Source organism: Monodon monoceros, unplaced genomic scaffold, assembly GCF_005190385.1.
Source record: "Monodon monoceros isolate NGI ecotype Baffin Bay Population unplaced genomic scaffold, NGI_Narwhal_1 Super_Scaffold_18, whole genome shotgun sequence".
In the NCBI taxonomy this organism is placed as follows: Eukaryota; Metazoa; Chordata; class Mammalia; order Artiodactyla; family Monodontidae; genus Monodon; species Monodon monoceros.
This window is the reverse complement of record NW_021703774.1, coordinates 158,403,961-158,426,728: the sequence shown is the minus strand read 5'-3', so window position 1 is coordinate 158,426,728 and position 22,768 is coordinate 158,403,961. Positions and strand designations below refer to the sequence as shown.

At 36.8% G+C, this 22,768-nt stretch overlaps 1 protein-coding gene across 28 annotated transcripts in view; it reads left to right on the top strand.

The window, feature by feature from the left end:
• The window catches only part of EPB41 (erythrocyte membrane protein band 4.1), a 212,491-nt gene that overhangs the window by 139,248 nt on the left and 50,475 nt on the right, over positions 1 to 22,768 (top strand). For 17 of the 28 annotated variants that reach the window (XM_029228294.1, XM_029228295.1, XM_029228305.1 and 14 more), the window contains 5 exons: positions 12,112 to 12,320; positions 15,641 to 15,697; positions 15,862 to 15,903; positions 16,897 to 16,959; positions 21,598 to 21,774. In XM_029228294.1, coding sequence (XP_029084127.1) covers positions 12,112 to 12,320; positions 15,641 to 15,697; positions 15,862 to 15,903; positions 16,897 to 16,959; positions 21,598 to 21,774 — 548 coding nt within the window. Of the gene's footprint in view, positions 1 to 12,111; positions 12,321 to 15,640; positions 15,698 to 15,861; positions 15,904 to 16,896; positions 16,960 to 21,597; positions 21,836 to 22,768 lie in introns of those variants that run through there. The other 11 variants (XM_029228303.1, XM_029228308.1, XM_029228290.1 and 8 more) reach the window with 5 other exon arrangements.

Here is a 22,768-nt window from a genome sequence, read left to right as displayed (position 1 = left end):
CCCACCAACAGTGCAAGAGGGTTCCCTTTTCTCCACACTCTCTCCAGCATTTGTTGTTTGTAGATTTTCTGATGATGCCCATTCTAACTGGTGTGAGGTGATACCTCATTGTAGTTTTGATTTGCATTTCTCTAATAATTAGAGATGTTGAGCAGCTTTTCATGTGCTTCTTGGCCATCTGTATGTCTTCTTTGGAGAAATGTCTACTTAGGTCTTCTGCCCATTTTTGGATTGGGTTGTTTGTTTTTTTAATATTGAGCTGCATGAGCTGTTTATATATTTTGGAGATTAATCCTTTGTCCATTGATTCATTTGCAAATATTTTCTCCCATTCTGAGGGTTGTCTTTTTGTCTTGTTTATGGTTTCCTTTGCTGTGCAAAAACTTTTAAGTTTCATTATGTCCCATTTGTTTATTTCTGTTTTTATTTCCATTACTCTAGGAGGTGGATCAAAAACGACCTTGCTGTGATTTATGTCAAAGAGTGTTCTTCCTATGTTTTCCTCTAAGAGTTTTATAGTGCCCGGTCTTACATTTAGGTCTCTAATTAATCCATTTTGAGTTTCTCTTTGTGTGTCGTGTTAGGGAGTGTTCTAATTTCATTCTTTTACATGTAGCTGTCCAGTTTTCCCAGCACCACTTATTGAAGAGCCTGTCTTTTCTCCACTGTATATCCTTGCCTCCTTTGTCATAGATTAGTTGACCATAGGTGCATGGGTTTATCTCTGGGCTTTCTGTCCTATTCCATTGATCTATGTTTCTGCTTTTATGCCAGTACCGTATTGTCTTGATTACTGTAGCTTTATAGTATAGTCTGAAGTCAGGGAGTCTGATTCCTGCAGCTCCGTTTTTTCCCAAGACTGCTTGGGCTATTCGGGGTCTTTTGTGTCTCCATACAAATTTTAAGATTTTTTGTTCTAGTTCCATAAAAAATGCCATTGGTAATTTGATAGGGATTGCATTGAATCTGTAGATTGCTTTGGGTAGTATAGTCATTGTCACAATATTGATTCTTCCAATCCAAGAACGTGGTATATCTCTCCATCTGTTGGTGTCATCTTTAATTTGTTTCATCAGTGTCTTATAGTTTTCTGCATACAGATCTTTTGTCTCCCTAGGTAGGTTTATTCCTAGGTATTTTATTCTTTTTGTTGCAGTGGTAAATGGGAGTATTTCCTTAATTTCTCTTTCAAATTTTTCAACATTAGTGTATAGGAATGCAAGAGATTTCTGTGCATTGATTTTGTATCCTGCAACTTTACCAAATTCATTGATTAGCTCTAGTAGTTTTCTGGTGGCGTCTTTAGGATTCTCTATGTATAGTATCATGTCATCTGCAAACAGTGACAGTTTTACTTCTTCTTTTCCAATTTGTATTCCTTTTATTTCTCTTTCTTCTCTGATTGCCGTGGCTAGGACCTCCAAAACTATGTTGAATAATAGTGGCGAGAGTGGACATCCTTGTCTTGTTCCTGATCTTAAAGGAAATGCTTTCAGTTTTTCACCATTGAGAATGATATTTGCTTTGGGTTTGTCGTATATGGCCTTTATTATGTTGAGGTAGGTTCCCTTTATGCCCACTTTCTGGAGAGTTTTTTTATCATAAATGGGTGTGGAATTTTGTCCAAAGCTTTTTCTGCATCTATTGAGATGACCATATGGTTTTTATTTTTCAATTTGTTACTATGGTGTATCACATTGATTGATTTGCATATAGAATCCTTGCATCCCTGAGATAAACCCACTTAATCATGGTGTATGATCCTTTTAATGTGTTGTTGGATTCTGTTTGCTAGTATTTTGTTGAGGATTTTTGCATTTATATTCATCAGTGATATTGGTCTGTAATTTTCTTTTTTTGTAGTATCTTTGGTTTTGGTATTACGGTGATGGTGGCCTCATAGAATGAGTTTGGGAGTGTTCCTCCACAATTTTTTGGAAGAGTCTGAGAAGGATGGGTGTTAGCTCTTCTCTAAATGTTTGATAGAATTCACCTGTGAAGCCATCTGGTCCTGGACTTTTGTTTGTTGGAAGATTTTTAATCACAGTTTCAATTTCACTACTTGTGATTGGTCTGTTCATATTTTCTATTTCTTCCTGGTTCAGTCTGGGAAGGTTATGCCTTTCTAAGAATTTGTCCATTTCTTCCAGGTTGTCCATTTATTGGCATAGAGTTGCTTGTAGTAGTCTATTAGGATGCTTTGTATTTCTGCAGTGTCTGTTGTAACTTCTCCTTTTTCACTTCTGATTTTATTGATTTGAGTCCTCTGCCTCTTTTTCTTGATGAGTCTGGCTAATGGTTTATCAATTTTGTTTATCTTCTCAAAGAAGCAGCTTTTAGTTTTATTGATCTTTGCTATTGTTTTCTTTGTTTCTATTTCATTTGTTTCTGCTCTGTTCTTTATGATTGCTTTCCTTCTGCTATCTTTGGGTTTTGTTTGTTCTTCTTTCTCTAGTTCCTTCAGGTGTAAGGTTAGATTATTTGAGATTTTTCTTGTTTCTTGAGGTAGGCTTGTATAGCTATAAACTTCCTTCTTAGAACTGCTTTTGCTGCATCCCATAGGTTTTGGATCATCGTGTTTTCATTGTCATTTGTCTCTAGGAATTTTTTGATTTCCTCTTTGATTTCTTCAGTGATCTCTTGGTTATTTAGCAAAGTATTGTTTAGCCTCAATGTGTTTGTGTTTTTTACGTTTTTTTTCCCAGTAATTGATTTCTAATCTCACAGCATTGTGGTCAGAAAAGATGCTTGATATGATTTCAGTTTTCTTAAATTTACTGAGGCCTGATTTGTGACCCAAGATGTGGTCTATCCTGGAGAATGTTCCGTGCACACCTGAGAAGAAAGTGTAATCTGTTTTTGGATGGAATGTCCTATAAATATCAATTAAATCTATCTTGTCTATTGTATCATTTAAAGCTTCTGTTTCCCTATTTATTTTCATTTTGGATGATCTGTCTATTGGTGTAAGTGAGGTGTTGAAGTCCCCCACTATTATTGTGTTACTGTTGATTTCCTCTTTTATAGCTGTTAGCAGTTGCCTTTTGTATTGAGGTGCTCCTATGTTGGGTGCATATATATTTATAATTGTTGTATCTTCTTCTTGGATTGATCCCCTGATCATTATGTCATGTCCTTTCTTGTCTCTTGTAACATTCTTTATTTTAAAGTCTATTTTATCTGATATGAGTATTGCTACTCCAGCTTTCTTTTGATTTTCATTTGCATGGAATATCTTTTTCCATCCCCTTACAGTCTGTATGCGTCCCTAGGTCTGAAGTGTGTCTCTTGTAGACAGCATATATATGGGTCTTGTTTTTGTATCCATTCAGCAAGCCTGTGTCTTTTGGTTGGAGCATTTAATCCATTCACGTTTAAGGTAATTATCGATATGTATGTTCCTATGACCATTTTCTTAATTGTTCTGGGTTTGTTTTTGTAGGTCCTTTTCTTCTCTTGTGTTTCCCACTTAGAGAAGTTCCTTTAGCATTTGTTGTAGAGCTGGTTTGGTGGTGCTGAATTCTCTTAGCTTTTGCTTGTCTGTAAAGCTTTTGATTTCTCCATTGAATCTGAATGAGATCCTTGCCAGGTAGAGTAATCTTGGTTGTAGGTTCTTCCCTTTCATCACTTTAAGTATATCATGCCACTCCCTTCTGGCTTGTAGAGTTTCTGTTGAGAAATCAGCTGTTAACCGTATGGGAGTTCCTGTGTATGCTATTTGTCGTTTTTCCCCTGTCGCTTTTAATAATTTTTCTTTGCCTTTAATATTTACCAATTTGATTACTATGTGTCTCGGCGTGTTTTTCCTTGGGTTTATCCTGTATGGGACTCTCTGCACTTCCTGGACTTGGGTGGCTATTTCCTTTCCCAAGTTAGGGACATTTTCAACTATAATCTCTTGAAATATTTTCTTGTACTTTAGCTCTCTTCTCCTTCTGGGACCCCTATAATGCGAATATTGTTGCATTTAATGTTGTCCCAGAGGTCTCTTAGGCTGTCTTCATTTCTTTTCATTCTTTTTTCTTTATTCTGTTCTGCAGCAGTGAATTCCACCATTCTTTCTTCCAGGTCATTTATATGTTCTTCTGCCTCAGTTATTCTGCTATTGATTCCTTCTAGTGTAGTGTTCTTTTCAGTTATTGTATTGTTCATCTCTGTTTGTTTGTTCTTTAATTCTTCTAGGTCTTTGTTAAACATTTCTTGCATCTTCTCGATCTTTGCCTCCATTCTTTTTCCAAGGTCCTGGATCATGTTCACTATCATTCTTCTGAATTCTTTTTCTGGAAGGTTGCCTATCTCCACTTCATTTAGTTGTTTCTCTGGTGTTTTATCTTGTTCCTTCATCTGGTACATAGCCCTCTGCCTTTTCATCTTGTCTATCTTTCTGTGAATGTGGTTTTTGTTCCACAGGCTGCAGGATTGTAGTTCTTCTTGCTTCTGCTGTCTGCCCTCTCAGAAAAAGAATTTTGAAATAATTTATTCCAGCCATCTTATTTTTTAGAAGTAGAGTGTGAAGGTTAAAAAAGTAATTTGTCCAAAGTTAACCTAGTTTGGTACTGCAAATTTAAGACAGAATTCACATTTTCTGATATCCAGATCAGTCCCTTTTCCCTTGATTTATTCCATGATGCCTTCTTCCTATCTCTACAGTTTGAAAACTTTTTAAAGATGCATGATCTTAAGTGGTGTTGGTCTTGATAATTACCACAGTACTTGCTGCATTGTAAGTGCTTAACAAATAAATTTTGAAAAGAAGATGATTATTTTTCTTATTTAGTTGAATGTGAGCACAATTTTTATGTTCCACACTTTCTATGTGATATTTTAAGTGCATTAGAATTTCCTGTTACAACTCTTGTTCCTCTGTTTAATTTCTCTGCTCGGAAGAAAAGTACTTAAAAAAAAAAACTTCACTCAAATCCTGATGACTAATGAAGCTGAGTACCTTTCCATAGTTTATAGGCTATTTGCATATAATTATTTCTGAAGTGCCTATTCGGATCTTTTGCTCATATTTTTATTGAGTTGTCTGTCTTATTAATGTGTAGGGGTTCTTTATATATTCTTGTCTCACTCCCAGTCTTAGGGAGAAAGCATCAGTATTTCATCACTAAATGTGATGTTTGCTTTGGGTTTTATGTAGCTACCTCTTATCAGATAAGGAAATATCTAAGAGTTTTTGTCATGAATGAATGGTGACTTTTACCAAATGCTTTTCACTTCATTGGTTGATATAATATGATTTTCTCCTTTTTTGAAAAAAAATTTAACTATTTATTTTTGGCTGTGTTGGGTCTTTGTTGCTTCGCGCAGGCTTTCTCTAATTGCTGCAAGCGGGAGCTACTCTTCGTTGCAGTGCGTGGGCTTCTCATTGTGGTTGCTTCTCTTGTTGCAGAGCATGGGCTCTAGGCATGCGGGCTTCAGTAGTTTTGACACGTGGGCTCAGTAGTTGTGGCTCGCAGGCTCTAGAGTGCAGGCTCAGTAGTTGTGGCGCATGGGCTTTGTTGCTCTGTGGCATGTGGGATCTTCCCGGACCACGGCTCGAACCTGTGGCCCCTGCATTGGCAGGCGGATTCTTAACCACTGTGCCACCAGGGAAGTCCTATTTTTCTCTTTTCTTATGTTACGTGGTGGATTACATTGATTAACTTTCCGTTGTTAAGCCTTCTTGGCATTCATGAAGTAGACTCAATTTGATCATAATATACTTTTCTTATGTCATTTTAGGCTTTTTGCAATGATTTTCATGAGAGAGAAAGGCCTGTAATTTTCCTTTCTTGTAATGTTGTCAGGTTTTAATATCAAGTTCATGCTGGCCTCATTAAATAAATTTGAGAAGGATTCCCTCTTTTTCTGTTCTCTGGAAGAGTTTTATGTAAGATTGGTATTATTTCTTCCTTAATGTTTGGAAGAATTCCCCTATAAAGCCAGCTGATTCTAAAGATCCCTTTGTGAGAGGGTTCTTTACTTACAGAGTCAATGCCTTTATTAGAAAGGACTATTAAGATGTTCTAGTTCTTGGTAATTGCGTTTGTCTAGGAAATGTCCATTCCATCTAAAATTTCAAATTTATTGCCATAAAGTTGTGTATCTTTTTAATATCTATAAGATCTCTAGTACTTTTATGTTCCTGATATTGGTAATTTGTGAACCCACCGCCCTCCCTTTTCTTTTTAAGAGTCTTGCTACAGATCTATTAATTTTATTACTCTTTCCAAAGAACCAACTTTTAGTTTTGTTTTCTTCATATATATATATATTTTTTTTTTTTTTTTTTTTGCGGTACGCGGACCTCTCACTGTCGCGGCCTCTCCCATTGCAGAGCACAGGCTCTGGACGCGCAGGCTCAGCGGCCATGGCTCACGGGCCCAGCCGCTCTGTGGCACGGGGGATCCTCCCTGACCGGGGCACGAACCCATGTGCCCTGCATCAGCAGGCGGACTCTCAACCACTGAGCCACCAGGGAAGCCCTCTTCTTATATATTTTTAATTTAATTTATGCCAGCTAGTATCTTTATTATTTTCCTTTTACTTTTATTGAACTGTTCTTTTTCTAATTTCTTGAAAGGATACCCATTGATGTTTCTTTCTTTCTTTTTTTTTTTTTTTTGCAGTACACGGGCCTCTCACTGTTGTGGCCTCTCCCGTTGTGGAGCACAGGCTCTAGACGCGCAGGCTCAGCGGCCATGGCTCCCGGGCCCCGCCGCTCCGCGGCATGTGGGACCTTCCCGGACCGGGGCATGAACCCGTGTCCCCTGCATTGGCAGGCAGACTCTCAACCACTGCACCACCAGGGAAGCCCCCCATTGATGTTTCTTATTTCTTAACAACATGACCTTAGAATTCAAGTGATTTGCCTAAGGTCACACAGTTAGTCAGTGACAGAGCTAGAAGTAGAATCTAGAACTGTTCTCCCAGTGCTGCGTTTTTTTATTCTTCACCATGATGACTTCTTTTTTTGTAGAAGAAGGAGAATGAAAGATGTCAATAGTCAGTATTCATTGAGCACTTAGTATGTTCCAGACACTGTTCTAAACATTTTACATATGTTATCTTTTAATCATCTGAGTTGCATATAAACTGAGTAGGACAAATCTTTTGTAGTTCTGTTTTTAAGTGTCTTTTTTTTTTTTCTCTGTGTGCTGTCTTCTCAGTATAAGAACTGGGAACATTTCTATGGAAGCTGTTTTTCCCTCCTTTTCCTAGATCCTTTTCCATTCTTCTTAAAAGAGAGACTTTCCCCTATTAGTTCTCCCTCTTTTATTTATTTTTTTTAATGAATATAGTCCTCTAAGCTAGAGATGGTGTATTAGGGAAACTTTAATAAGAAATGCTTTATAAGGGGCCTCCTTTTAATGAACATTCCCTTTCTCTTTTCTATCTGGTGCTCAAAGCATCTGCTTCACCAGCTGAAGAACTAAAACTGGTTCCGATCCTAGTTCATACGATAAGAGGGGGAAGTCACAAGGATAAGCTAATAATGACGGCAAGGATTTTTCAGTTTATATTTTTGTTGCACTTTTTGCTTTTCAAACCATTTCCATATATTCCTCTTTGGTACCAACAGCCTAGCAGACAAGAAACATTTAGGAATTCTTGTTTTACTCATGAGGAAACCGGGGCACAAGAAAAGTTATATAACTTCCTAGGATCACACAACCAAGCTGTTCATCCGTCCAGTGAGTAGTGGTTGCAGTGATTCTTGCCAGGGGAATACATCCATATCATCTTTGGAGCTTTAAAACAAAACAAATACCTAGGCCTCACTCTTAGATACCACATCTGTCTGTGGTGGAACTGAGCATCAGCTGGGTTTTTTGTTTGTTTTTCAAGATCTGTAGATGATTCATGTGGGCCCTCTGATAATGGATCACTGATCCACTGCATACCCATTGTACCTATACCGTACTAGCAGAAATTGTGCTAGTAAGTAACAGAGCTAGAACTAGAATTTAAGACTCCTTTTACACAATGTGATGGTTTTGAGTTTTACACTTCTCTGCTCTAATAAATAACTAAGTTTCTGTTGTTGTCAGATAAGAGCAACATAATACTGGAGTTAATTGGTCCACAAGATGATCACAACCAGCATTCTTCCTTGCCTAGACCTTCAATAATGGGAAATAATTGAATTTTTAAAGTTAAGTGTTCTCTATCTATGTATCAAAATCTTTTAATAGTTAACAAATGAATTCATAAAACTGAAAAACCAAAACATCTTAAAAAGTAACCATTACCTCCAACACTGAATATACTAAAAAGCATTGAATTATACAGTCTAAATGGGTGAGTTTTATGGCTCAATAGAGCTGTTTAAAAAGACAAGAACCAGTCAACTACCATGATTCTCTGGGGTGATCCATAGTTTTTATAGCCTTCTTATGGAGAAAAGGAAAGAAATCTGCCTCTCTCCAGAGCTCCTAGGTGATATGTTTCACTTGAACTGCATTTCAATGTGTGTATTATTAGTTTTTGCCCAACATACTCTTGAAATAATATTAACCCATAAAAAAATACAAAGACTTATGTATGACATTAAAAGTTATTATATGTAGGATTTATAAAGTGATTTTATATCCACTGAGTATACCAACCATCCTGTAGAGTTCATATCTTCCACATTTTACAAATGATGCAACTTTCTGCCTCTGTTTCTAACTGCCGGTTTCTACACCTATACCTACTTTCCCACATATAGTACAGATTTCCAGGGCTAGAAATGCTGAAGACTTAAATTATTTGGCTCTGCAGTATTAGTACTGGATTAAAACCAAATGCAAGTGGCAAAATAACACATGGTGAAAGCATGGGCTATGTTTCTCTGATGCCAGGCAGAAGCGAATTAATTCTTTGAGAGGAGGTGTGAATACACATGTATAATGATACTTTAACACAACTGTGAGCAAAATATTTTGTCACATTCCCCTGTGTTGTTAGATTTGGTCTGCCATCTGCCATTCTTGCACTGACTGGCTTAGAGCACTCATGAGTAGCAGGGACTGCAAGAGGCTACAGAGTGTTCATTGAAAGATAAGGTAGATCCTCTAGGGGGATGGGGGGCAGAAGGATTGGGAGTTTGGGATTAACAGATACAGTCTAGTATATATAGGATGGATAAATAACAAAGTCCTACTGTACAGCATAGGGAACTATATTCAATATCCTGTGATAAACCATAATGGAAAATAATATGAAAAAGAATATATATATGGCTGAATCACTTTGCTATACAGCAGAAATTAACACAACATTGTAAATCAACTATACTTCAATAAAATATTTTAAAAAAGAAAAAAAAAGGAAAGATAAAGTAGATCCTTGTGTTTCTGTTGCTTTTCCTGTGTATCCTCTGAGGAGTTATTTCTTTCATTGGACAGCATTACAGAACGTCAAGCATTTTTTTCTTGGTGTTGTGTATATGAAGTAGTTGTGAATTTCAATTTTTAATCTGTTCTGATTCATGGAATTCCTTCGTATGACCTAATTTTTACTGCTTATACATCTAAATTTATCAGGAAAAGTTAAGTTCAGAATACTCAGTTTAAGAAGGCAGGAAAAGAATCAACATTGTGAAAATGACTATACTACCCAAAGCAATCTACAGATTCAGTGCAATCCTTATCAAACTACCCCTGGCATTTTTCACAGAACTAGAACAAAAAATTTCACAATTTGTATGGAAAGACAAAAGACCCAGAATAGCCAAAGCAATCTTGAGAAAGAAAAACGGAGCTGGAGGAATCAGGCTCCCTGACTTCAGACTATAGTACAGAGCTACAGTAATCAAGACAGTATGGTACTGGCACAAAAACAGAAATATAGATCAATGGAACAGGATAGAAAGCCCAGAGATAAAGCCACGCATATATGGTCACCTTATCTTTGATAAAGGAGGCAAGAATATACAGTGGAGAAAAGACAGCCTGTTCAATAAGTGGTGCTGGAAAAACTGGACAGCTACATGTAAAAGAATGAAATTAGAATGCTCCCTAACACCATACACAGAAATAAACTCAAAATGGATTAAAGACCTAAATGTAAGGGCAGACACTCTAAAACTCTTAGAGGAAAACATAGGCAGAACCCTCTATGACATAAATCACAGCAAGATCCTTTTTGACCCACCTGCTAGAGAAATGGAAATAAAAACAAAAATAAACAAATGGGACGTAATGAAACTTAAAAGCTTTTGCACAGCAAAGGAAACCAAAAACAAGACGAAAAGACAACCCTCAGAATGGGAGAAAATATTTACAAATGAAGCAACTGACAAAGGATTAATCTCCAAAATTTACAAGCAGCTCATGCAGCTCAGTATCAAAAAAACAAACAACCCAATCCAAAAATGTGCAGAAGACCTAAATAGACATTTCTCCAAAGAAGATATACAGATTGCCAACAAACACAGGAAAGAATGCTCAACATCATTAATCATAAGAGAAATGCAAATCAAAACTACAATGAGATATCATCTCACACCAGTCAGAATGGGCATCATCAAAAAACTCTAGAAACAATAAATGCTGGAGAGGGTGTGGAGAAAAGGGAACCCTCTTGCACTGTTGGTGGGAATGTAAATTGATAAGCCACTATGGAGAACAGTATGGCTGAGTAATATTCCGCTGTATATATGTACCACATCTTCTTTATCTGTTCATCCGTCAATGGACACTTAGGTTGCCTCCATGTCCTGGCTATTGTAAATAGTGTTGCAGTGAACATTGGGGTGCATGTGTCTTTTCAAATTATGGTTTTCTCCAGATATATGCCCAGGGGTGGGATTGTTGGATCATATGGTAGCTCTATTTTTAGTTTTTTAAGGAACCTCCATACTGTTCTGTATGTTAGTGGCTGTACCAATTTACATTGCCACCAACAGTGTAGGAGGGTTCCCTTTTCTCTACACCCTCTCCAGCATTTATTGTTTGTAGTTTTTTGTGGTTTTTTTTTTTTGCGGTACACGGGCCTCTCACTGTTGTGACTTCTCCCCTTGCGGAGCACAGGCTCCAGATGCGCGGGCTCAGCGGCCATGGCTCACGGGCCCCGCTGCTCCGCGGCATGTGGGATCTTCCCGGACCGGGGCACGAACCCGCGTCCCCTGCATCGGAAGGTGGACTCTCAACCACTGCGCCACCAGGGAAGCCCGGGTTGTTTGGGGTTTTTTTGGTATTGAGCTGCATGAACTTTTATATATTTTAGAGATTAATCCCTTGTCAGTCACTTTGTTTGCAAATATTTTCTCACATTCTGTGGGTTGTCTTCATTTTGTTTATAGTTTCCTTTGCTGTGCAAAAGCTTTTAAGTTTCATTACGTCCCATTTGTTTATTTTTGTTTTTATTTTCATTACTCTAGGAGGTGGATCAAAAAAGATCTTGTTGCAATTTATGTCAGAGAGTGTTCTGCAAATGGATTAAATGCCCCAACCAAAGGACATAGAGTGGCTGAATTTTATTTTTTAATCAAACAATTAAAAAGGAAATTCAAAGATTTGCCCTTAAGTTTAAAGAAGCATCAAAATATGTACATGTCTTATAAGAAGATTCCTTTATCAAGCTATTTTGTAATCATTCTGAGGAGGCTTAGCAGAAGAAATCAGACTTAATCCTTTTTCCTAGAATATATTTTTAGGTTCCTGAAATCACCTATAAATAAATGGATCTTTATTTCAAAAGGCCTTCATAGAAGAAATCAGACTTAATTAACCCATTTTTTCCTTCATAGACTACCTTGCAGGTTCTTGAAACTAATAGATTACAAGGTTAAACAATCTTGCCAACTTTTTAATAAAATGAGTTTTCCATTTTTTTTTTCATATATTTCTGTGTCCACGTCCACCCCCCTCCCGCCTCCTGTCCCACCCTTTATGGAACATTATCGTCAGGACATTTTAGCTTTTCTGTTAGGGTAATTTTAGCTTTCTTATTGCCATTATTGCCATCAGTTACCTGCCAGAGCACTAATAATTTATTTTTTACCTTCTGTATGATAACCCACTGGACACTGTACCACTTGTATGTGTCCTGGAGTCACAATTATTTCACCTGGTGGCTGTGAAGTAGTACAGTGACTCTTGCCTTCACTTATCCTTCACTTGTGCCTTTTTCACGTAGCAGCAGCCGTTGATTCAGCAGACCGAAGTCCTCGGCCCACCTCTGCACCGGCCATTGCTCAGAGTCAGGCCGCAGAAAGCAGCGTCCCAGGTGCACCTGTTAAAAAAGCAGTGGTTTCTAAAACACCAAAGGAAACAGTGCAGGTTGAAGTGAAAAAGGAAGAAGTCTCACCTGAGCAACCTGAGCCAGAGCTCACAGAAGTGTGGAAGGTATGTCATAAGCCCAAATGTCTAGCTAATTCACTTTTTGGTTCAGAGGTGTTGACTCCTTGACCAGGAAGATTCTCAAAGCACTGTTTTTTGTCGGATCCTAACAAAGTTATTTCTTCCTCACTCTTTCAGAAAGAAGATATCTCCCATTAACCTGTAAAATATTTTCATAGAATTATGTCATGAAGTACTTGTAAGCTATCCCAGTTTTCTGGTGACCCACAGCTTTACCCAACTTAAATCTTAAAAAATGAGTCTGTAAAACACACCAGAACTGTGATCATCTGTTTTTAAAAATAATTTTTACTCATCCAGAAGGAATTTCCACATTCCTTTTTAAGAGTAAGCTCTGCTAGTATGAGTAAAATATAATTTGATTTCCTAAAATGGATATATGTGTAACATACCCAAAGAATATCCAGATATTATATAAAGCACATCTATATGGTTGTTCGAATCTTAAGAAACTTTACAAAAAGGGGAAGATCCATTATGTAGGGGAGGTTATGCTACTGGGTTGTTTACAGTTCTGAGTTGATTGTGCCCACAGTCACAGAACTTTGTTGAAAAATCACCAATTTAATTAGTAGATTTCCCAGGAGTAACAGTATCTGGACTGATCTTTTATATGTTGATAAGCTTTTTAAAATACATTTAAACAGTGATGGAGTTGAGCTGTCAGTTCAGATTTATTGAAGTAAATACGAGTCTCACTGTTGACAACAGGAATTAATAGAAGCAGTCTTTATAAGAAAAATTACATTTTTATACGTCTGTTAAGGAATTTAAAACCATATAAGACCTTGGTAAGTGCTCTTCCCTTGGAAGATGGATTAATCCTGTTCTTTTGGAGCCAGTTCAATATCTAGTTTACCTATAGAGCAGTGGCCAATCTGGCTCTGTTTTGATTGTATTAAAAAAAAACAAAACTATTCAATATGACATATAGTTTTTATGGTCCTTTGAGACCAACTTGAATCCAGAGTGAATGGTAGGTGTTTGCATTTTTGTATCTAGCCAAATGTGCATGACATTGACCACCAGGTTCAGTATCAACAATGCCTTTTTAATGTTAGACTACTTCAGTTTTTAATGTTAGGGTAGCTCACCTGGCACTTTTGACTGTCCTTCCATTTGTGATACTAACTGAAAAGTGTTAGATTACTGGAATTGACAAGGGAATCTTTTTGGTGGCTAAGATTCTTTTGGCTTTCTGCTAACTTATTTGTTCTTTTGCCTGTCTGACAGACATAAGTATCTTCAAGAATAGGTTCCCTTTGCTCTTGGGACCTCAGCAGAGTGGAGAAATCACTTCCTGTTATATGCTCACCATTTAAGTGCCAGTTGGGGGTCTTCTTGCCAGTTAATTCTATATAAATAAATTTTGAGATACTTGTATTGAGATCAGACTGAAAGCCACCTCGGATAACCTTCTGTTACTGTAATAGTAGTGATGGAGTTAAGGGTGACTCTGAGTTGATTTTATTTGTAGCAGTTAGAAAATAATTATGGAATTTGCCTGAAGCTGTATTTACTATATAAAGCAGCAGTAGTAATAAAGTAGCCTTGTAATTGTGGAAATCTCATTGCCTAACACTAAGTTGGTGCCAGATAGAGATAGCTTTTTGGCATCTTGAGTCATTTGACAAGACCTACTTTGCAGGTGTGGTGATAGTACCTTTTCTCATGTGCATCTTTATCTCCATTGATATTCTCTGTAGGAGCATAAATAGAAGTACTGTTGCTACTTGGTCTCCATTCTTAGATTGAAGTAGAGGCTCTCAATTTCTTGCTGTTGGATTGCTAAGGACTCAAAGCAAGAAGTCATCATTCATTGAAACAAGTAATTTAAGCTTTACAAAATAATTGAAAACTTCCATTTGCTAAGCATTCACAACTCTATGAAGTTATTATCTCCATTTTATCAATAAAAGGCTTAAAACTCAGGCGAAATAACTTGTTAATGGCAACACAGCAATAACCCCAGAATAATCCCAGTTATTTCTACTGAGATTCAGAGTAGAAATAACCCAAATTGTTAATTACCCCAGTAGTTAAAAGGACTGTAGCCAGATGTGCTTATGATTTGACAGTGTCACAAAGGTTGGTATCATCTTATGTTCTTTACATTCAGTCCTAGAGGAAACAGCACAATGACATTATATTCTGAGGTAATGCTCCCAAGTGTGATTAAAAAGAATGTGTCAAGGGAATTCCCTGGAGGTCCAGTGGTTATGACTATGTGCTTTCACTGCTGAGGGCCCAGGTTTGATCCCTGGTTGGGGACCTAGGATCCCGCAAGCTGCACAGCGGCCAGAAAAAGAAAAAAAGAAAGAAAGAGTACATCAAAACCACAGATTAATGAGGTTCTGTAAAGAACGTAATGATACAGGGTGATTGATTTGACGCTTAATAAAAAAATTTTTCTCATTTTGATATATCCAGTGCTTTAGGCATTGATCACTCTTGGTTTTTAAATTTATGCTTACTCCATTTTGGGTATATAAAATGACTGCTGCTAAAGGTATTTCAAAGCCAGGCAGGAGGCCTTAGTTATTCTCTTCCTGTTCTTAAGGATGAATCTTTTCCATCCACCGAACACATGGGCTCCAACTCCCTGGAGAGGAGATTACAGTGTGTTGAATGTTGCAGCTGAGCCCTGTGTGTGCTTATTTATAAATCAGCCTTGGAAGTAATTGCATGCATAAGTAACAATTTGGATTGAGTTTATTTTGATGTGTTGTTGTCTTATAAACTCAAGGGTTAAACTTGCCTCCTTAAATATATTGATCAACTAACAAAATTTTTTGTATTTACCTGCTTGGTGTCATATGTGGTTTATTTTATGTGTGCTCTAAACTGTAAAGATGTTCTTTTTGTTTCTGTCATGTATGTCATACATTGGTATCTTCATTTGTAAATTTGTTTTTATGTTATTTAAGATACTTCTACATCATTTTTAAAAAGCAAAACAAAAACATATGACTTTTTAAAGTCTAAATTATTATTTTTAATAAGTACTTTTTAATCAATAAGTATAAATATGTTTTCTTCATGAATAGAATAATTACCTTAATTTTCTTTTTTGATCCTTTGGTTGTCCATATTACCTCTTCAGCTTTGAGAATGTGATGGTGAACTAACAGATTGTTCTTGAGAGCAGTGTCCTTGCCTGTAATACCCCCGTGAGACTGCATCATGATGATTACATATCAGCTTATTTTACAAGCAGCCTAAAGATGCAGCTGATTTGGAAATGATGCTATTCATAGAAACCTACTAACCTGAAATGTTTTTACCACTTTATTTCTTAAATGTAGGTGGAAAAAACCCACATCGAGGTCACAGTACCCACCTCAAATGGTGACCAAATACAGGTTTGTGCCAATAGGCCACTTATTCCTTTTCCCCTCCCTCCCCAATTTTTTCTTCCCTCCCACTCCCTGCTCCTTAAAAAAAAATTATAAGTTGAAGGTTCAAAAAAACTTCAATGAGCCAATATTTTATCATTTTTCTTTCTTTTTTAATAATGGCAAAACAGAAGCTTGCAGAAAAAAGTGAAGATCTGATAAGAATGAGGAAGGTTAGCCATTTTTCACTTTCACAAAATCACTTTACCATCACCCATTGCTGACTTTCAAAGTGCATTAAAAAGGCAGTGGTCCATTCTTTTCATTGATTTCTCTTAATCTGAAATTACTTTCTAATAGCAGGTATACATATACACATGTTATGTATATATATGCATATACATACACACATATGTATACCAAAGAAATTATAATCCTATACTATATATTGAAAAATTTCATTAAAATAAACTTTCCAGTAGGAAAATATCTTTTTAAACAGAATGAAATAATTAGTGAAGGCCAAATCTATCCTTTATATTTAAACTTTATAAGAAATATTTCACAGTGGTACCATATGCTTGGAATCGTTGACAGTATTTTATGCATATTTATTATGGAAACCATCATAGCAGCAACTCCCAGTATTGCTGATAATTATGGGTTTGGCTGTTCTGTGTCTCATTCTTCCCAACCATAGAGTAGGATGAATCAATTCTTACTGAATAGAATATTGATTGACCATGTATAAAATGCCCTTAGATCTTTCTTATGGAAGATATTAGAGCCATACGTACCTGCAGTATTACTAAGTTTGAAATAATGTCCAAAACACTAAATAATGTCTTAAAGCATTTCCCTACTCCATGGAACATGGAGAGTCAAGGCTTCTTAAAGTCATGCATTTTAAGGTAACCCTCAAACAGCTCACAGAGGAACGTAAAGCAGCTTGTTATGTAAGAAGCCAATGAAGCCAGGAGCACTGTCTATTTAAATAACATCGTCGCATTCTTCCATCATTCATGAACAATGTCATCCATTTTCTAGTGGTAATCATGTCCTCTGTGTGTCCTTGTGGTTCTGTGACCATTTCATGTTGGCATATGCTGCGCTATGGACATTTAATTTTAAATATTTTTTTGGTTTGCCAATTTGCAGTTTTTTCGCGCAAGAACAACATTTTAATTTTTTATGCTTTTCTGTTTTTCCCTCTTTCATTTTCACAGAAAAAGAGAGAGAGACTAGATGGTGAAAACATTTATATCAGACATAGCAATTTAATGTTGGAGGTTTGTATGAACTTGAAGCTTATTTCAGTTGGTTGTAACCTTCTGCATTCTTTGCTGATCCCCTTTCTTCTTTCTATGCTGCGTTTGGTTTTGCATGCCATTGCATGAGAGAATTTTAGGTTTAAAATGCTTTTGCATGTTGGTAAACATGAAGATATGCAACCATCTCCACTTCTGACTCTTTAGTTTCCATCTCTCATACTTATCTAAAAAATATATGATTGGGACTACCTCAGCATCCCATGGTTCCATTGTTTTACCCACTTTTAGAAAGAACTACATCACTGTTTAAAAGTTCCTTGAATTGCCCAAGAGTATAAACTCCTGTATGTTTCAAGCATCAAATTTATACAATATTTTCATCTTCTGAATCAGGGGAATGTGGAAAAATAGGAGAAATGATCACAATTCAAAATGGACTTAACTTTTTGAGGATACCAAAAAAATGACAGAAGAATAATCGGGGGGAAAAAAGTAAGATACAGGAAGGAAAGAAGGGAGGCTAGCATTTAATGAGTAGTTAGTATGATATTAGATAGTTTAATTATAAAACAAGCCTATGGGTATGGGATTTTTATTTTAAAGAGAAAATTGAGGCTAAGAGAAATTAAGTAATTTCCTTGTGGTTATAGAGCTGGTAAATCAGTAAAGCTAGGATTTGTGTTAGGGTCCATCTAACTCTATTAAACTACACTTTTTTTTTTTTTCCCATTCGGAAATAGCAACATACTATGTGCTGTAGGAATTGTAAGGTCATTTTCCCATTGTATTTAATATCGGTCAGATTTTCACCAAGCCTATATTAGTATACTTTATCTAGTGTCAGGCTCCACACGGGATAAGGAAAAAACTAACTAGAAGATTAGAGGAACTCTATGAGGAAAAATTAGGAAATTGGAGTTATTCTGTACAGAAACAGGCCATGTTTACACTTCAGAAACTCTACCTGGAAGCTAATGATCTAATTATCTTACAACTCCACTCAAGACAGAACCAAAAGAAATGGGTATAAATTCTGACATCAGGGATTTAACTCAAGTATAAAGGAAATGTAACTATATAGGAAGATGATAAATCGTTCTTGCCTTCAGGAAGCATCCAATGTAGGGACAAATGGAAGAGAGAAACAATAAATAAGTAAACAAATACTGATAAAATGATTACAAGTTATTATAAAAGCTATGAAGGGGAAATAGTATGCTGTGCTAATAAAAAGGACCTGCTCTAAATAAGATGGACAGGGAAGTTGTCTATGAAGAGGTAACACTTAAGCTGAGACCTGAAAGATGAGCATATGTAACGGTAAATATTATTAAAGTGGATGTTTGAAGCAACTTTTTTAGATAGAACTCTAATAGCATCCAGTAATTACTTAACGTCATCTATTCTTTGTCAATATATATATTTTGAGTGCCTGCTAGGTATAAGTACTTTGATAAAAATAAAAATTATGGCCAGTTTTCATTAATCATGTACTGTGTGGTAGGCACAATACCAAGTGTTTTATATATGTTTACCTCATGTAACATGAAGTTTTCTTAGGCTGGACCCTAGGATATTTCAAACTTGGTAACTAGATCTCTTTGCTTTAGCGCATAGCTGAAACTAGACCTGAATGGTTCCGCTTCTGAGATTAGGGAGAATAACAGATATCAGTTGATCTCCTTATACTCAATAATGTAACATCTCCCAATTCCAAACATGCCTATTTCTTGACTTGTCCATCTGTAATTCTGCCTCTTAACTGGAACCTGCAGTACCAATCATATATTTGTCCTTTGTTCAATGAGGTGTGTTATGGCTTCTGAGACTCACAAAGTCCTTGTGTGTGATACGTTTTTCCCAGTATTTCATTGACAGCCATGAGAGGGGCTTTCTAAATAAGAGTGTGTTTGAAAATTAAAACTACTAACTATCTTTTGAGAATATTTTCTACTTAATTAAATGTTTGGTTTGATTGCTGCTAAAATTATAGGATGATAGGCATCAGAAAGTGTCTAATCTGAAAACAGCCCAAGTAGTTTGGCTAACCATCATTCTCTAGTATTGTAAAAGTTTTTTTCCCCCACTTAGGGAAGTTCTCTCAAGTTATCTGTCACTCTAGCAGATTTTTTTTTAAGCATTCCCTCCTCCCCCTACTCCTACCCCACCCCCACTAATGCTTTGTTCTGGCACAAATAAGGTCGAGTTCATTTTTAGATCTACTGTTTCCTCCTCCATCTCCCAGTGAGAACCTGTTGCAAGTTTCTGTGACAAATTCTATTTGGAACAGGTCCCTTTGAGATCTTAATTTAACTCTGTGCCCCTACAGGTTTCCAACAGAGCCAGCTAAGAAGGATGGAGAAAGCTCCCTCAGAAGCTGCTGATTTTATTGGAACATTTATTTTCTCAGGTTCCAAGCCAATCAAAAGCTAGGCAGGACAAGTAACAAATCACCACTCTTTTATAGTAAGAGGCTAATAACCCAGAGAGTTATGGTTTTATCATAGCCTCTCTTGATCATTTTTTTTTTCTTTTTTTTTTGTGGTACGCGGGCCTCTCACTGTTGTGGCCTCTCCCGTTGCGGAGCACAGGCTCCGGACGCGCAGGCTCAGCGGCCACCGCTCACGAGACCAGCCGCTCCGCGGCATGTGGGATCTTCCCGGACTGGGGCACGAACCTGTGTCCCCTGCATCGGCAGGCGGACTCCCAACCACTGCGCCACCAGGGAAGCCCAATCATTTTTTTTTTTTTTTTTTGCTCCATTCTCACCTTTAACCCTCCCAAATACGTTTAGTTCTTGGCCCAAGCAGATTTGATTTTGTCAGGAGCTAGGTCACAGAGCCTTCCGTGCCTGATGGGTCTCAGTTGTTCAGCCTACTACTGAGTCTTTGACTGACCTTGTTCCTGCTTTTCTTTAGCTAGTAAACATGCCTTTTCTTGCTTTCAGCTAGAACAAAAGTGCAAACTGTTGTTTCCCCATGGTGAAGCCCATATTCTTGAGCTATACTCACATTTCATCTCAGCAGGCAAGAGGTACTCTTATGGGGGAGCTACAGGATTGCCCTTTTTGGGTTAGTTTTCTCTTTGACTGATCTAAAAGCACATAAACATCATTCAGTCTTGCAAAAATAAAAAGAATAGACTATTAAATGAATTTTCTGAATGAATATCTCCAGAATCAAAATTGTGTCATATGCCTCATTGATTCTTTTTCCTATACTGTTTTCTCTTTGACATTGCTTTTGAAAAAAATTTACTTAATTGCAGCCTATATTGCCCCAGGAAAAACTTTTAAAACAAATTTTTATTTAAATGAATTCCTCCCCCCAACCCTCAACACCAAATGAGGCTGTTTCCCACGGAGCCAAAAAAGAAAAGTCTAATCCCCAAATTCACACAGCATATTAGGAGATATATTTAGTATTATGCTTTTCTTGGATACAGAGCTGCCTTGATATATAATAAACACAGAATTTTTAGCAGTCATCAAGTGACAGGCTCCCACATGTTTTGATTTCAAGCATAGACCTTTTGAGGGTTTTTTTGAAGAAATATGTTGGACCAAGAACATTTGAGTTTTTGTCTTCACGTTGTATTTCCCAGATTATTTCTGGCCAAGTCTCTTGAAAGTTGGTTTATGCCTCCTGTTACATAAACTTGAATGTTATTTCTCATATTATTTACAGCTTTATTAGCCTAGTTTTGATCATTTCTCCCTGGAATATTGCCTGTGAGAGTTTCCCCCTAGTTGTCCAGTAGTCACATCTGCTGGAACAGTTCAGTTATTTTAAGTCGTCAGGGAGACATATAAGGTATTTGACAAGTTCTTATTAAATCACTCCCCATCCATTGACGGTTACTGGAAGATGGTCCCTAGTTTGAATGGTACTGAGGGATGAAGTGAAGCTGTCAGAAGCTGCAAAACATAAGACTTTTAGTGTGTGTGGATAGTATTGACAAAGAAAAAAAAATCCATTATATTTTATACCCCTGAGTAATTATTCAGAGATAGTAACCACTTGCTCTGGAGGCTTGAGCCAGGAATTTCAGTAATAAATTTTTGTATCGAGAAAGGGCTATTCCTGTTTACCAAAACCCAGCAACAGTCACCTAGTGGTAAGAAAGCAAAACTATCTCCAGGTAGAAATAGAGGGATACTGTACAGTTGCAACTCACCAAGGCAAGGCAACCCATAATGGGAGTTGAATCTTTCACCATGTCCTTCGTTTAACAGTTTCTCCTTCTCTATTTCTATCTCCATCCTGCCTGAGCTGAGCCTAAATCAGTTCCTATCAAGCTGAGGCTAATTGAGTTGTGGGATTACCTGCTTGGGATGAGGAGTTGGAGATCTAGTGCTGTGTCGTAATGGGAAGAAGAGTTGTAAAATTAAGGAGTGAGCTCTTTATAGGTTATATAACTGCTAAGAGCTATAGGGTTACGATGCTTCACTGCTTCCAAGAAAAGCACTGTGTTAAAAAACAAAAGCAAATATACCATATTGTATATTTACAATTTGAATGTAATTTATGGATTAACAACATCTATCCTGGATGTGGTGTATTTTCTACCAGTGCCCATAGTCTATGATGGTCTCCCCTTGGTGTTGTTTTTTTCCCTGAATATTTATTGCTTTGCATCTTGTCCTTTCAACTATAGGATTTAGACAAAAGTCAAGAAGAGATCAAAAAACATCATGCCAGCATCAGTGAGCTGAAAAAGAACTTCATGGAATCTGTACCAGAACCACAGCCTAGTGAATGGGATAAACGCTTATCCACTCACTCTCCCTTTCGAACACTTAACATCAATGGGCAAATCCCTACAGGAGAAGGAGTGAGTACTTTGTCCATGTGACCAGCTGTGAGAATGAGTGAGATAAATGCTTTTGTATATTGATAATCTGTATCTGAAAGTTTAGAGCTGAAATTTAGCTTTGGTGTCTTACCAATTCATTCCAGCTTTAAAGCATTCATCATCAAACACTTGTTTTAATTCATATAGACTACTCAGTCCAATTATGGGGGCCATTTGGAGCTACCAGTCGATGACTGGGCCCTGAGAACTGTCTCTGCAGCTGCATGCTTCTGCCTGGTGTGTGTTTACAAATTGACCATAAGCCAGTGGAACTTTATGTTCAAACTGTGACTTCAGGGACCAGAGAGTTTACTAAATTTAGTAAGGTCAAAATTTGGAAAGGGATAGGCATTTTTAAAAAACTTTGAACGTTTGCACAACTTAGAAATGTCTGGAATGGTTGACCACAATTATATAATAAACCAAGGAGACCTCAGCCAGAGAATGCAGAATAGCAAGTATTAATGATTGTATTTCAGTTTTAGAAGAACTATTGATGATTTATTTTATCTTTATGAGTAACATCAAGCTTTTAATACACTGTTTTATAAGATAGTCACAATTAGAGGAAGAGATACCTTTTAGAGGCTGTTCTTTTTCCATAATTGTTGTCATTACCCACTTTAGAGATCCTACACCTGAATCTGTGTAATGAGAATATCTTAAAAGTTACCTTGAGCACATATTCAAAAATTCTTTACTTAACCTTTACCCTATACAGGTTAAGTATGTATATAAATAGTCCCAGTGACTCAGTGAGTGAGTGTCATGATTTTAAAATTATATGCTTGTTTCCTCCCAAAACAATAGCAATTCTAGTTAAGAAAGGTAAAGTGATGTCTTAATAATTTTTTTAAAATTTGTTTTTATATTCAGAGTTCATGGTAAACTATCCAACTTACTGTTTAGTTTCTGGAACTGGAGAAGATAATAAAAGTTGGTTCACAAAGGATACATTTTATATTTTTCAAAA